The sequence below is a fragment of the Mirounga angustirostris genome, unplaced genomic scaffold (genome assembly GCF_029215605.1).
Source record: "Mirounga angustirostris isolate CCGP_5_RB_7025 unplaced genomic scaffold, mMirAng1.0.hap1 SCAF_13, whole genome shotgun sequence".
In the NCBI taxonomy this organism is placed as follows: Eukaryota; Metazoa; Chordata; class Mammalia; order Carnivora; family Phocidae; genus Mirounga; species Mirounga angustirostris.
In genome coordinates, this window is record NW_026991721.1 from 23,593,588 (window position 1) to 23,609,097 (window position 15,510).

At 46.9% G+C, this 15,510-nt stretch overlaps 1 protein-coding gene across 5 annotated transcripts in view; it reads right to left on the reverse strand.

The window, feature by feature from the left end:
* Positions 1-8,798, reverse strand: part of LDLRAD3 (low density lipoprotein receptor class A domain containing 3) — a 224,008-nt gene extending 215,210 nt beyond the window's left edge. Inside the window, exon 1 of one of the 5 annotated variants that reach the window (XM_045893892.3) lies at positions 8,684-8,798. In XM_045893892.3, the coding sequence (XP_045749848.1) occupies positions 8,684-8,729 (46 nt within the window). In that variant the 5' untranslated portion in view covers positions 8,730-8,798. Of the gene's footprint in view, positions 1-6,229; positions 6,297-8,683 lie in introns of those variants that run through there. The other 4 variants (XM_045893894.3, XM_064576631.1, XM_064576632.1 and 1 more) reach the window with 4 other exon arrangements.
* Positions 8,799-15,510: the final 6,712 nt, after the last annotated feature.

Consider the following 15,510-nt stretch of genomic DNA (forward strand, 5'->3'; position numbering starts at 1 on the left):
CACCCAATTAACGGTCTCCTGATATCACAATGACTCATGAAAAGGAGAGGACATGGGAGAGTTTGGAATCCTGAGGTTCGCTCTGCTCTGCCTAGAGCTATTAACACCTGGCAGGCCTGTGGCATTACTTGTTCACAAGACTCGACCCACTGCCCACAACGAGGCAACGAGATGGGGCGAATTATTTTTTACTTTCTTTCCAGTGCAGTACATTAACATTTCACCTTCCACAATAAATAATATCAATGACGAGTTCAGAAAAAGTTCTCCCGTATGTGAACCATACAAGCTTTAAGCTCAGGGTCAGAAAAATTAAAAAAAAAAAAACCTCACTTTTTCTTTTTTATAGGAGGCATTATAATCAGCACTTTATTTTTGTCTGAAAACCTATTTCTGGACTTTATAAACAGTGGGCCTTTATCTTTGGCCCCAGCAGTATTTGAGGGAAGTACTGACCAAAAAGAAATTGCTTCAGGTTGGCATTCCCACAAAATATTTCCATCAACAGGGGAGAAAAAAGTCTCCATCATTAATACATTCAAAGGCGAGTCGCCTGGTGTTGAGATAATTGCTTGTTGTTATTGTCCCTTTTAATAAAACAAGCCTCCACAAAGGCCAATTTAAATACCTAAAATGACAAGTTCTCCAAAGGGAGGAGTGGCAGAACATCAGTTTAAATCTGCCAAAGACAAGCCACTTGAATAAATCAACTTAGGACACCCTCTGACTCCGATGGATCTCTAACATCATTCTAATACAACAAGCATGGAATCATTATTGACATCACTACCCAATGATGGAACTGTCTAGCACAAGCTAGGGAGTACTCCTGCTTCCTGTAGCATACCTGAACTTGAGTTTGAGTGTCTATTTAATGCCAAAGCAGTAAAGCCAGTGGTGAAGAGCACAGGTCCCTAGCAGTAAAGCCAGTGGTGAAGAGCACAGGTCCAAGTGGTAAGGTCTTCTGTGCCAATTCTGAAACCACCTCTTACCGGCTGTGGACGTGGGAAAATTACTTAGCCTTCTAGTTTCTTCATCTACAAAATGGCAGGGCATACCACCTACCTGAATAAACTGCTTGAAAATGAAATAAGATTCATGCACTGAGGAAGCATTAAATGAATTATGGTATATACATGTACCAGAAGATGTTTTTAAAGCTGCTTTTAAAAGATGGATAGATATATAAGAACTGAAAGATGGTCAAGAAAATGCATACCTTTGGTATTGTAACATGTTTCAAATCAGGATGTGCCTAATTTATCTTTAGTATTAAAACATTTCTGAAATCAAGATGTGCTCAAACAGCCAACAGCATCTTGTGACAGCACAGGGTGGACGGATGCTGGGATTTATCGGTCCTGGCACTACCTGGGTAAACGTGGTCACAGCCATTCATGGTGTCCTCACTTCTGTCCAGTTCTGTGCATTGACACTATGGCAGAGGTTGGATCCACCTGCTATTCAGAATGTCTCTTAAAAGATTACCCTAGGGGTGCCTAGGTGGCTCAGTCGTTAAGCGTCTGCCTTCGGCTCAGGTCATGATCCTGGGGTCCTGGGATCAAGACCCGCATCGGGCTCCCTGCTCAGCGGGAAGCCTGCTTCTCCCTCTCCCACTCCCCCTGCTTGTGTTCCCTCTCTCGCTGTGTCTGTCAAATAAATAAATAAAACCTTAAAAAAAAAAGATTACCCTAAAATTCTGCATTGAAATGAAAAATTATCATGTCTACAAAAAGGCAAGGAAACAGTATAAATTTAGTGATAGGGAAGAAAATATCTGTCATTGGAAAAATGACGCAATTCTGTAATTTTCTGCAAAGCAAGAGCCAAGAACTTTAAAGCACTTAAGAGAGAGGGGCGTCTTGGTGGCTCGGTTGAGTGTCCAACTCTTGATTTCGGCTCAGGTCGTGATCTCAGGGTCATGAGATCGAGCCCCGTATCGGGCTCCACACTCAGCAGGTAGTCTGCTGCTTGAGATTCTCTTCCCTCTCCTTCTGCCCCTCCCCTGTTTGCACAGGTGAGCACCTGCTCTCTTTCTTGCTCTCTCTCTAAAACAAATAAACAAATCTTAAAAAAAATAATAAAGCACTTAACAGAGGAAGATACTCACAAAGAGCTGAAGCCTTACTGCAAAGAGGAAATGCCAAATACTTTGGAATAACTGAACTGTCCAAACAGGAGTGGGGGTGGGAGGAAGATGTAACCAATTCACCAGCTCAAAGCAGAAGTGACAGAATAGTATTTAAGTATTTACATGAAAAAGACATAAAGTGAAAACAACAAGTCAAAAGGCTACAAATACAAACAAGTATGAGCTCATTAAACTCCGCGTGCTTGTGTGTATGTATAAATCCCTATTACAGCTGAAATGATAGGTACCAGTTAACAGTAATTTAGGAAAGGAGAGAGGAATGTAACTGAAAGACGAAGGAAGATTTTAATGTTTTATTTTAACGATCCTGTTTTGTTTGAATTTTTTAATGAGCAGGTATTTAATATATTATTTGTGTCATGTTTTCAACTCAAGAAGATTACAAGAAAATAATCTATGTACAGCCTCAGCACTCTGCCAGAGAGAGCAAACCTTCAATGAGGGGCAGTCCTTACTATGCACCTAGATTCCACAAAAAGACACAAGAAATATGACATATTCACAGATCAATAAAGAAGGTTGTTGCACACAAGCCACAGAAGAGTCTTCTTCAAATTCCAGAAGCCAAGACCTATACAAGTCTCAGAACACCAACGTGTGTGTCCCAATATTCTAACTGGAAAGCTAAAGAAGCACCTCTGAAACCTGTTCAAGAAGGACCCACCCATTAAATATCCCCAAAGATGCCATATCCACATGCGCCCAGGCTCTGTGACGTCCCCGCAGCTCTGTTCCCATCACGGTCGGGGATGCATCAGTACACCTCCCATTCATGAACGCCTTCGAGATACTGCTTGCAGAAGAATGCCTTCCCAGGTAAAGAAAGAAGGTAAACAACTCCATGTCCCTCATCAGATCATCTGGTACTTCAAGGGCAAAGAACACGTGTGACACAGCTTCATGCCCCTAGAGCACGGCGCGGTGCGTGGACAGGGCCGATCTGGTACCGCGCTGATGAAGAGCCCAATAAAGCTTTGAAAGAATTTTCTAGTTGATCCAAAGACGAAAGGGAACCCACACTGGCGTGCTTGGGAAGCTAGAGCTCCTCCTCACTGGAAGGCTCTCGGAAGAGGACTGGATCGGAGGCGCAGGTGCCTGACCTGAGGTCACACGCACTTGTCCCCTGCCGGCCCGGCATCCCTCATCGTGGTGCCTCCTTTCTTCCTGCACAAAAGACAGCAGACAATGCATGCTGCTGGTCTGAAGAGAGGAGGAAGGAAAACACTCGAGGGAGGCTGGACGTTGAACAAAGAGAAACGACAGCTGGAAGGCAAAGTGTCTTAAAGGAATCCAAGTGTTCTAAAGCGACATGGAGCCTAACTCTAAAAAGACTTCAGAGAACAAAGTCCAAGATGAAAATTTCCCCCAAACCAACTTGCCGCTGGTGCCGATGATTTTCCCCGCCACCTGCAGAACCGACTCAAGTTGTAAAGCCCTTTGATGGGAAGGGACAAGGAATGACGGGGAGGGGAAGGGGCGCCGAGAGGAACAATGACTGCTCTGTAGAGCTGAGGAAGGGGGACTTCCAGGGTTAAGATTTCAACACACAGCTCCCAAGGCTGACTTCCAGGCAGGGCGAGCCTCCCCGGTTTAACATTCAGGGAACCAGGTGGCTTGGGTCATCAGCCGTCACCTTCCTCGTGGAGTCTCTCCCCAGAGAACCGAATCTACAATCTAAAATTCCGGAAGTTTTCACTATGATACAAGGGGAAGTGAGAGAAAAAGGGGGCAGTGCTGGGCATGTCTAGTTACGACTGTACTTTCCCACTGAACTTGTGGGGCGGTGGAAACAGAAAGCAGAAACCAGATGATTAAAAGATCCCTTGGAAGGAGGAGGCCACCCTGACCCAGTGCATCTAGAAGACATTTCTAGGATGAGCAGTCACAATGCTCAAGATGCATGGCGAGGGGGCTTGCTCACACTGGACCAGGGGTTCTCAACCAGGGGTGACTCTGCCCCCAGAGGGCATTTGGTAACGTCTGGGGACATGTTTGGTTGGCACAAACCAAACCTCCTGCGGGAGGTGAGGAGGAGGAGGAAGCCGCTACTGGCATCTAGAACCAATGATGCTGCTAAATATTCTAGAATGGCAGGGCAGTCCCCATAACAAAGAACTATGCAGCCCAAAATGGAGCACAGAGGCTGGGAAACTCTGCACTAGACCAACCCAATCCCCACAACCACATCCAGGAACTCTAACAGCCCGGCCTGAAATAAACATCTGCCATCCCTCTGACTGGGCAGTCGCCCTATCACAGAAGTCCACTTACCCTGGTAAGCAATATTCAACGTCAAGCAAGTGATGCGACAAGCAAATGCTGCATCTTCAAAGTACCTGGCTGCTCTCTCAGCCAACATTTTTAATGGCTCTCCCCAGTATCCAAAAAAGTAGATTCTTCTACAACAGTTACAAAGAAAGAAAGGCCCCTTTACACACACACACACACACACATACAGGAGCGACCATCTTAAAAATCTCCTTGGTGGTCAGGTACAGACACTGGCAAAAAAAAAAAAAGCTACCCAAGCATTTCCAAAATATTCTAAAGAGAGAGAGAAAGAGGAAAAGAGAACAAACAAGAAAACACCACAACCAAAAATAGCTCCTGGGGGATCTAAAAAACTATATTTGTCCCCAAGGACTATCTCATCGCTAAGACTAGTTCCATCGGTCCATGACATATAGTAGCTTTTATTTTCTTAACTGTAAAATATAACAAATGTATAAGAAAAGGGGAAAGGGCTCCTGGGTGGCTCCGTCAGTTAGGCATGTGACGCTTGATCTCAGCTCAGGTCTTGATCTCAGGGTTGTGAGTTTGAGCACCGAGGTGGGCTCCACACTGGACATGGAGCCTTCTTAAAAAAGAAAAAAGAAAAGAAAGAAAAGAAAAGAAAAGAAAGGGGGAATATATACAAAGAGATCTCAATGAATGAAAACAAACCCCCCAAGTGACTACAATTCAGGGCAAGAAATCCAACCGTGGCCCATGGTATCTTCCTGCCAAGCATAATGCCTCCCCATCATGCATACATACATCACGCTATTTTGAAAAGTTCCATCTTTCCTCAAGGACTGAGATTTATTTTATGTATTTCCCATGAACACCAACCGCTTAAGTTCATAGCAGTGACCACAAAGTGAACAGATTCAGGGAGGAGGGGTGTTTAGGGAAACAATTTCATTGACTGTCAAATTCACAAAAGCCAAGTGGGAGGAAAGGCATGGAGGCTGCGTGCATGATTCCTGCAAACAAGAAGCCAGAGTTAGTATCCAAGCTTCAGTCCTCCACTCTGGCATCCTGGGTCTAAAGGATCTCTTAAGCCGTAAAATGACTTCCTGCCACACAGTATCATTGGAAAAACTCAACAAGATCACGCGTTTAAAGTGGCAAGCAAAGCATCTCACACATACATGTGCCATAAATATGGGGTCCCCTTTACTCCCTGTGCCCATATGCAAACAGGCCAGGCTGTAAAGGTTAACGCTTTCACGTGAGATGATTTGACTACCAACTCTCCTAATGCCAACATTCTCTAAAATGTTCATGAAGGTGAGATGCAAGCCCACTTTCAAGTTACCCTGGGGACTCTGGTTAAAAAAAAAAAAAAAGATGTCTATGTCAGTCTTGGAGGCCAGGAACTGACCACCCTGCCCTTTCCTACTCACACTGCCGCTCCTCCCCCACGCCTATCAAGGTCAGAGGCCTAAGTGGGCCATCAGATAAAAACCCCTCACAGGCCAGGAGGGAGCCTTTGTCCCATCTCTTTGAAGATGAAAAGCGACAAGGTGTGTTTATTTGTATGGGTGCACAGTGCCCAGCCTCCTGTGCCGGGGCTGGCCCGCGAGGCTCCTCAGCTAGTTAAAAATCGTAATACAACCCACCTGCTCACGCCATTAAGTAGATCTTTCCAGGAGAAAAGGTCAGCACTCACACTCCTGGGAGTACACATGGGGGAAAGTCAAGCGTGTTCACTGACAGAAAGAGAATGTCAGGGAGTGGAAGCCAAGGTCAGCCCGGGAGGAGGTGAGGCTGACGACCTGCGGGGCATGGCCACCTAAAGTAGACACATCTCACCATTTGTGCGCTGAAACACAGCAAATCCACCGCGTGAAGAAAACCTGGACATTGGATGGGCCGGGTCTTTCTCACAGGATACATTAAAAAATAACAGCTAAAAATCGATGCTTCACTTCCCTGACACAAACAACATAAACAAAGGAAGAAAAAGAAAACACAAAGAGGTGTCTGAGAAGGTTCCTGAATAATAAAGGCCTCCAAATTGCTCTTGACATGTCGGTGGCCTTCCAGCCCTGCAAAGACCCAGAACTGAGAGTAGGGCTCAACTCAGACCCCAGTTTTCTCCACAAACTCTCAAAGGGGAGACAGCAGTCCGAAGTATTGGCTTTTATAATCTCTCTTGTTGTTTCAACTTTCCAGAAGAGGATCGAGAAGCTGGATATGGGATAGAAGGGTAGAGCCTCTGTTCCCACTATGAACCCCAAATTGAACCACACAGGCTTCTCTCTGGGCTGGGAGGCCAGGGGCACCCAGTGGCATCAAGAAAAGTGACCGAACCTATTTCTGGTAACACTGTGGGTCGATGCAGAATTCATGCCAAAAAGATGATGCTTGATGTAACACGAAAAATGCACACTCCCCCAACCTGCCTAGAAGTTTCTAAACCAGCAACTGTGATTCAAAGCCACACAGGTGCAATGACCCCAGAGAATGGAAAACCACCACAGGGACAAGTCAGGCAGTTCCATGACCCCCAATCTCTCTATCCCCACTCTGTTTATTGAACCCTATTTTATACGTACACACGTATTAAATAACTAGCATTGACCAGAGAAGGACAAAATTAACTTTACAGCTATTTTTACAGACATGGAGACTCCACCAAAGCAACCCAGTACCAACTGGGAAGTGCAAAAAATATGTTTCCACTGAGCCACAGGCAACTCGGAGGACACATACAAGAGCCAGCTTCCAGACTGTCCTACTTGGGTGTTATCATGGGACCTATCACAGCTCCGTACATGGAGAGCATGAATTCAGGCACGTCTTCCCATCTGAGATGCCCAGAAAGCTGCCTGTTCTAGCAGCCCCCACATAATCATTCACACCTACCTGTAGCTGCCAGTGCCCCCTATGGACTCCCTCCCTGGTGTGGCCTGATAGTTCAGGAGAAACAGGGCACTCTCCCCCAGACTTGGCTGAAAACCCACAGTAGCCACCACCATTCCACACTCACTGGAAGACACAGCAAACCCACATCAAAATGGGGTCTCCAGGAGAAAAGGGAGCGGGGATGATGTCATAGGTCTGAGAGGGGAAAGGCTGCCCAGTGGATTCGGAGGATGGCCAGGACAGGGGACTTCAAGGAAGGTGGGAGATTTCTTTTTCCAAATGCACATGTTGAGGGGGGGCAGCTCAGAAGGAGGTGAGCCTCAACTTCCCAACAAACACAGCACCACCAACACCTCCACAGCAAGCAGCTACAAGCACTTGGGGAAATCAGGCATAAATTAGGTACGTGGATAGCACGAAAGTCAGGCAAGCTAGCTTCTGCTGAAGAAAGTTCATTGGGCCCTGTCACCCACTTTCTGGGCATCAGCTGCCCAGAAATAAACGTCAGGGGGCGGGCTGAGCCGAGGAGGGCAGCTGACAGCTGTGGCCAGCGGGCCGGGGCAGAGGAGGAAGGGCTCCTGGGCTGGAATTCAGAGCGTGCCCACATCAGCAGAAAAGTTCCAGGGGACAGCACGCTGTCAGGAAGGGAAAGAGGCTTGCTGCTTCCCAGGACCTCAGGATGCACCACCACGGTGATGCCAGGTTCAAAGGGCCGTCAGATGAAGCCCGGGCGCCCGCTGAGGGACAAGTCGGGGTGGTCGGATGTCAAATAAACGTTCTGCTCCCAGGATCAGTGGGAAAGATTAATAATTCCCAGGTCCAGCCCTGCTTCATCTCTCTTTACCTAAGCCAAACAGTCCCAGGAAGGAGTGGAAAGAAGCGGCGATGCTACCCGCCCGACGTCCAAGGAGGAAACTGAGGCACAAGGGTGCACGCGAGATGCGGGAAGACGCCCTGGGGAGGCTCGCACAGCGCGGAGCACTGGGAGGCTGGGGAGAGGGGATCAAGGAGGAGTTCTCTCCCCTCCCCTCCCGTCCCCTCCTCCCTTCCCCAGCACACACAACACACTCACGCACACACACAAACACACACTGGAGCTACGCCCAATCGAGGCAGTAGCCGGGCTCCCCGGAGCCGGGCTGCACACAAAGCCCCGCCCGCGCACACAGCCCTCGGCACCAGCCGGCCCGCACGCCCACACAATAGGACGGCGCGCACCCCGCCGCGGCCCCCTCGCCCCGGTCCCGGCCAGCCCGGCGCCGGGGGCCGCCCTCCGTGCACGCCCGCCGGGAGACGCAGCCCCGGCGCGGGGAGGGCGCGCGGTGGCCGCCCGGCCGCCGCGCCCCCGCCCCGCGCCCCGCGCCCCGCAGGAAGTTCGCCCGACGCCCTCCGACTCACCCGCGGCGCTGCTCAGCAGCAGGCACAGCGGCCCCAGCAGCCACATGGCGCGGCCGCGGCTCCCGCTGCCCGGCGCCGTCGCTGCCCCCGCGGCCGCGGCGCTGACCCCGCCTCTCGCCGCGCCGGCCCCGCCCTCCCCGCTGTCCCTCCGCCCGCGCGCCCCGCCCGCCCCGCCCGCCCCGGCCCGGCCGCCGGCCGCGCTCCGCCGAGTTTGGCCCGCGCCCCGCCGCGCGCGCCGCCGCCCGCGCCCCGTCCCGCGTGCCCGGTCGCAGGGGCCGCCGAGGGGGCGTCCGACCGCCCGGCCGCCTCGGCCTTGCCGCCTCCCGCTTGGGCTGCGAGGATTTCCCAACAGCCCGGGCTCTGTTCTCCGCCTCGTCTCTTTCTTTTTCCTCCTCCCTCAGCTCCTCCATCCTGGAGGATGGGGCGCTCACCCCCTCCCCCGGACCCAAGCTGGAGTTCTTTACTTAACTACAAAATTAGGTTACTCCAGGGAGAGACAGAAAAAGTTTGGAAGAAAGGGCCAAATATTATGAGAAAATGTGCATTTTATTTTTAGTAGCAAGAGTGGAATACCAACCAGTGCTTCTCAAACTTTACTATGCGTCTGACACACTTGGGCTTCTTGTTAAAATGGGGACTCTGACCGCGTAGGTCTGGGGTGGGGCCTGAGATTCTGCTTTTCTGACAAGCGTCTAGGTGGTTCCGAGAGGCTGCCATCTGAGAACCACACGTGGAGGAGGGAAGCTAACACCTTTAAGAGAGTTATTTCATCTGGATCTCGAATACCACACCAATGGAACATTGGGGCCCCGATTCGCGGAAAAGAAAAAATGTAAAGGCATACGCCCAGATGCAAAATGAACAGCTGCTCGAATGCAGTTGGAGCTCCAAGAAGCATTAGTGAAAACTGCCAAAGGATTTAGATGGTGGAAGAATGCAGTGCACAACTCTCCATCCCCTCACCCTCCCTAAATGTGTAAAGTTGTGTAACTTTGCACAGTTTGCAGAGTAGTCCTGCTGCCCCAACAAGTTCACCCCCCAAAAAAAGAAAAAAACTAATAACGATTGCCAAAAACTGGAAATAACTCGTGTGTCCATCCACTGGTGAATGGATAAACAAACTGTATTATAGCATTTAATGGAACAACATGAGCAAATACCAAAAGCAAGCTAAGAAAAAGAATCCAAATATACCCAAAGGGTATATTCTGTATGATTCCATTCAGAAGACTGGGGAGGAGGAGGGAAGCTAAACTGTAGAGACCAAAATCAGATCACTAGTTACCCGGGTCTGGGTCTATGGGAAAGAGATGAGTACAAGGGGCACAAGGGAACTTTATACATTTGTCAAAACCTATGCAACTGCATTCCTAAAAGCCACACCTAAAAAGGGCTAATTATACTGTATATAAGTCATACCTGTTTGGAGGAGTTCAGAGGGTGTGGGTGTTGGGAGGACGAGTCAGGGAGACTGTAGCCGGGAATCCCGCATCACATTGGGGATGCACTGAAGGCAAGCTGAGATTCAGTGATGTTTTAATTGTCAGCTCTAATCTGGAAACATGACAGCTGAAGTGGATCAGTTCAAAATTTAAAAATACCGATGACAGTTCAAAGTAATGAGAAAATGTGATGTGATGTAGGAAAGTTTAGCAAGTTCCATGTTACAAAATAGTTTGTCTAGTATGGAAAATATAAATAAATTCTCCACAACATTTAGCATTCAGGGATTATACCCTGGAATCCATGAACAGTAGAGAGACTATCCCATGAGCTTCAGGGAGTTTTAAAGTTCCTAAAATTGTGTGCAAGACTTCAGGCATAGGTGGGTAGGTGCATTTCTTCCAGGAAGCCCCTAGCCTTTGCTAGTGATACCCAAGAAAGCAAGTAATTTCTCTGTCAGCGGCTCACTTCCTTCAACCATTAGGAATGTAGGACAACAGATCTGACCCACCACCAATGTTGTTGTTTCCTTAGGTTCCTTTTGGGCACATGAACTTCAACTTCAGGAATGATTTAGTGTACTTGGCTTACTCTCCACATGTCTCTCTCTCTCTTTCTCTCACTTCTTTTTTTTTTTTTTTTTTTTTTTTTTTTTTTTTTTTAATTTTTTTATTCTTATGTTAATCCCCTTACATTACAACATTAGTTTTAGATGAAGTGTTCCATGATTCATTGTTTGTGCATAACACCCAGTGCTCCATGCAGAATGTGCCCTCCTCAATACCCACCACCAGGCTAACCCATCCTCCCACCCCCCTCCCCTCTAGAACCCTGTTTGTTTTTCAGAGTCCATCGTCTCTCATGGTTCGTCTACCCCTCCGATTTCCCCCGCTTCATTCTTCCCCTCCCGCTACCTTCTTCTTCTTCTTCTTTTTTTTTTTTTCTTAACATATATTGCATTATTTGTTTCAGAGGTACAGATCTGAGATTCAACAGTCTTGCACAATTCACAGCGCTTACCAGAGCACATACACTCCCCAGTGTCTATCACCCAGTCCCCCCATCCCTCCCACCCCACCCCCCACTCCAACAACACTCAGTTTGTTTCCTGCGATTAAGAATTCCTCATATCAGTGAGATCATATGATACATGTCTTTCTCTGTTTGACTTATTTCACTCAACATAATACCCTCCAGTTCCATCCACGTCGTTGCAAATGGCAAGATCTCATTCCTTTTGATGGCTGCATAATATTCCATTGAATATATATACCACATCTTCTTTATCCATTCATCTGTCGATGGACATCTTGGCTCTTTCCACAGTTTGGCTATTGTGGACATTGCTGCTATAAACATCGGGGTGCACGTAGCCCTTCGGATCCCTACTTTTGTATCTTTGGGGTAAATACCCAGTAGTGCAATTGCTGGATCATATGGTAGCTCTATTTTCAACTTTTTGAGGAACCTCCATACAGTTTTCCAGAGTGGCTGCACCAGCTTGCATTCCCACCAACAGTGGAGGAGGGTTCCCCTTTCTCCGCATCCCCGCCAACATCTGTCGTTTCCTGACTTGTTAATTTTAGCCATTCTGACTGGTGTGAGGTGATATCTCATTGAGGTTTTGATTTGGATTTCCCTGATGCCGAGCGATATTGAGCACTTTTTCATGTGTCTGTTGGCCATTTGGATGTCTTCTTTGGAAAAATGTCTGTTCATGTCTTCTGCCCATTTCTTAATTGGATTCTTTGTTCTTTGGGTGTTGAGTTTGATGAGTTCTTTATAGATTTTGGATACTAACCCTTTATCTGATATGTCATTTGCAAATATCTTCTCCCATTCTGTCGGTTGTCTTTTGGTTTTGTTAACTGTTTCCTTTGCTTTGCAAAAGCTTCTTATCTTGATGAAGTCCCAATAGTTCATTTTTGCCCTTGCTTCCCTTGCCTTTGGCGATGTTTCTAGGAAGAAGTTGCTTCGGCTGAGGTCAAAGAGGTTGTTGCCTGTGTTCTCCTTTAGGATTTTGATGGACTCCTGTCTCACATTGAGGTCTTTCAACCATTTGGAGTCTATTTTTGTGTGTGGTGTAAGGAAGTGGTCCAGTTTCATTCTTCTGCATGTGTCTATCCAATTTTCCCAACACCATTTGTTGAAGAGACTGTCTTTGTTCCATTGGACATTCTTTCCTGCTTTGTCGAAGATTAGTTGACCATAGAGTTGAGGGTCCATTTCTGGGCTCTCTATTCTGTTCCATTGATCGATGTGTCTGTTTTTGTGCCAGTACCATGCTGTCTTGATGATGACAGCTTTGTAATAGAGCTTGAAGTCCGGAATTGTGATGCCACCGGCTTTGCTTTTCTTTTTCAATATTCCTCTGGCTATGCGGGGTCTTTTCTGGTTCCATACAAATTTTAGGATTATTTGTTCCATTTCTTTGAAAAAAGTGGGTGGTATTTTGATGGGGATTGCATTGAATGTGTAGATTGCTCTAGGTAGCATTGACATCTTCACAATATTTGTTCTTCCAATCCATGAGCATGGAACGTTTTTCCATTTCTTTGTGTCTTCCTCAATTTCTTTCATGAGTATTTTATAGTTTTCTGAGTACAGATCCTTTGTCTCTTTGGTTAGATTTATTCCTAGGTATCTTATGGTTTTGGGTGCAATTGTAAATGGGATCGACTCCTTAATTTCTCTTTCTTCTGTCTTGTTGTTGGTGTATAGGAATGCCACTGACTTCTGTGCATTGATTTTATATCCTGCCACTTTACTGAATTCCTGTATGAGTTCTAGCAGTTTTGGGGTGGAGTCTTTTGGGTTTTCCACATAAAGTATCATATCATCTGCAAAGAGTGAGAGTTTGACTTCTTCTTTGCCAATTTGGATGCCTTTGATTTCTTTTTGTTGTCTGATTGCTGTGGCTAGGACTTCCAATACTATGTTGAATAGCAGTGGTGATAGTGGACATCCCTGCCGCGTTCCTGACCTTAGGGGGAAAGCTCTCAGTTTTTCCCCATTGAGAATAATATTTGCTGTAGGTTTTTCATAGATGGCTTTTATGATATTGAGGTATGTACCCTCTATCCCTATACTCTGAAGAGTTTTGATCAAGAAAGGATGCTGTACTTTGTCAAAAGCTTTTTCGGCATCTATCGAGAGGATCATATGATTCTTGTTCTTTCCTTTGTTAATGTACTGTATCACATTGATTGATTTGCGGATGTTGAACCAACCTTGCAGCCCAGGGATAAATCCCACTTGGTCATGGTGAATAATCCTTTTAATGTACTTCTCTCACTTCTTTTAAATGTACTAATGTCCTTGAAATGATTTGAACAAATGCAAAGCTCTCTTTAAGTTCAGTTGTTTTCATACTGAATCATTCCTAACCTCCTCCCCATATATGCTGGGCAGGAGGTGAACTCACTCTTTATACTCCATTACTCTCCTCTTTCTCAGTTCTTTAGAATCCCATCAAAAACACAGGGCATTCGGTTTCTGGAAAGCATGATATGTTCTAATGTTAATTGTTCAGATCACAGAGGGCCAGTTGCAAGTCTTTTTCACAGTCGGTTTAATAAAAATCAGAACCAGATTGCGTTTGTTACTTATTTACCAAGTGCCACACTCTGTCCTTGGATGTGTGCTTTCAACATGGCTTCCCTTTGCTGATGGAGAGACAAAGGGATTTCGTTCCTCTGGGTCACTGGTACAATGCTCCCCAGCTCCCTACATTGTCCCATCACTCCACACGGCCGGCCCCAGCCACATCACGGGTAAAACGCACAAGTTAGGCTTGAACTCCAGGGTCTGGGATATGCTCCAGTGCTCTTTCCACTTGTCACATCCTAGCTCTGTCCTTGGGCAGGTTATTAGCCCCTCCAAGCCTCTATTCGCTTACTGGTAAAACAGGCACAATACGAACACTATGATCTTAGGGCTGCTTTCAAGACGAAATGAGAAAAATAAAATAAAATTAAAAAAAAAAAAAAGACGAAATGAGATAACGTATGTAAACTCTTTGGCACATGCCTGGCACACAGCAATTGCTTAAGAAAAGGTAGCTGTGGTTGTGGTTGTGGTTCCTATCACAAAAAGCTGCGGTGGTGGCCAGTCCCCAAGATGGCTCTCAAAGACCCTTGCCTTCTGGTACCTTCTGGTACCCACGCACGTGTACAGTTCCCTCCCCCCCAGAACGGCCTCTGCAACCAATGGATATTGTGGAAGTGACGCTGGGTAACTTCTAAGGCTGGGTCACAATGGTCAAAGCAGCTTCTTCCTTGTGTCTCAGATGCCTGGCTCCGGGGAAGCCGGCCACCATGCGGTGAGGACACTCAAGCAGCCCTGCGGAGAGGGCCACGTGAGGAGGAACTGAGCTTCCTTCCAACTTGCCGGCCATTGGAATGAACCGTCTTGGAATGGTTCAAGCCTCTAGCACCAACGAAGCATTCAGATGAAAGCTGCCTTCAGGAGACATCCTGAGGTGGAGCCACCCAGCCACTCCCAAATTCCTGATCTAGGGAAGCCGGCAGAGATCATGAATGTGTATTGTTGCCTTAATCTACTAACTTTCAGGGTAATTCACTATGTGGCAATAGATAACTAGTACATCTGCCTTGAAAATCATCCGTAGGATTGACTTCATGGTTCTATGAGATGTTTTACATGAACGAATACATGGAAAGCACTTAGAACTTTGCCTAGTACATAGTAAGCACTCAATAAATGTTAGTTTGGTTGTTATCATGGTTTGTTTTTCTATTATTGTCATTATCACTACCTTTCTTCCAAAGCATCTACGATTCGGGCCTTTCACATTTCAAAAAGACCATTTCAAACTTGAAGAAGAATTAGAACCATCTAGAGGAGTGAAGAGGCAGAACCACTAAAAGGACTAAGGAAAAACTGTATTTACAAAAAGTTTCCTGGGCGCCTGGGTGGCTCAGTTGGTTAAGCGACTGCCTTCAGCTCAGGTCATGATCCTGGAGTCCCTGGATCGAGTCCCGCATCGGGCTCCCTGCTCGGCAGGGAGCCTGCTTCTGCCTCTGACCCTCCCCCCTCTCATGTGCTCTCTCTCTCTCATTCTCTCTGTCTCAAAAAAAAAAAAAAATCTTAAAAAACAAAACAAAACAAAACAAAAAGTTTCCTGCAAACAAGGAGGCATTTGCTTCATTAGCTTCGTAAAAATCAGGCAGAGAGGTAACAAAGAAAGTTCTACCTCTGGAGTCACCTCTGTGGCACACGGTTTCACAGGGGCTCCTCTTTCCTTCATGTGCTTTCCATTCTTCTTTCTTGTATGTGAAGAACACAGAAATTCACTTGAGGATGGAGCCAAGGAAGACTTGCTCCACTCCAGACCAGGGTGGGTGATGGAAGCTGCCTACTGA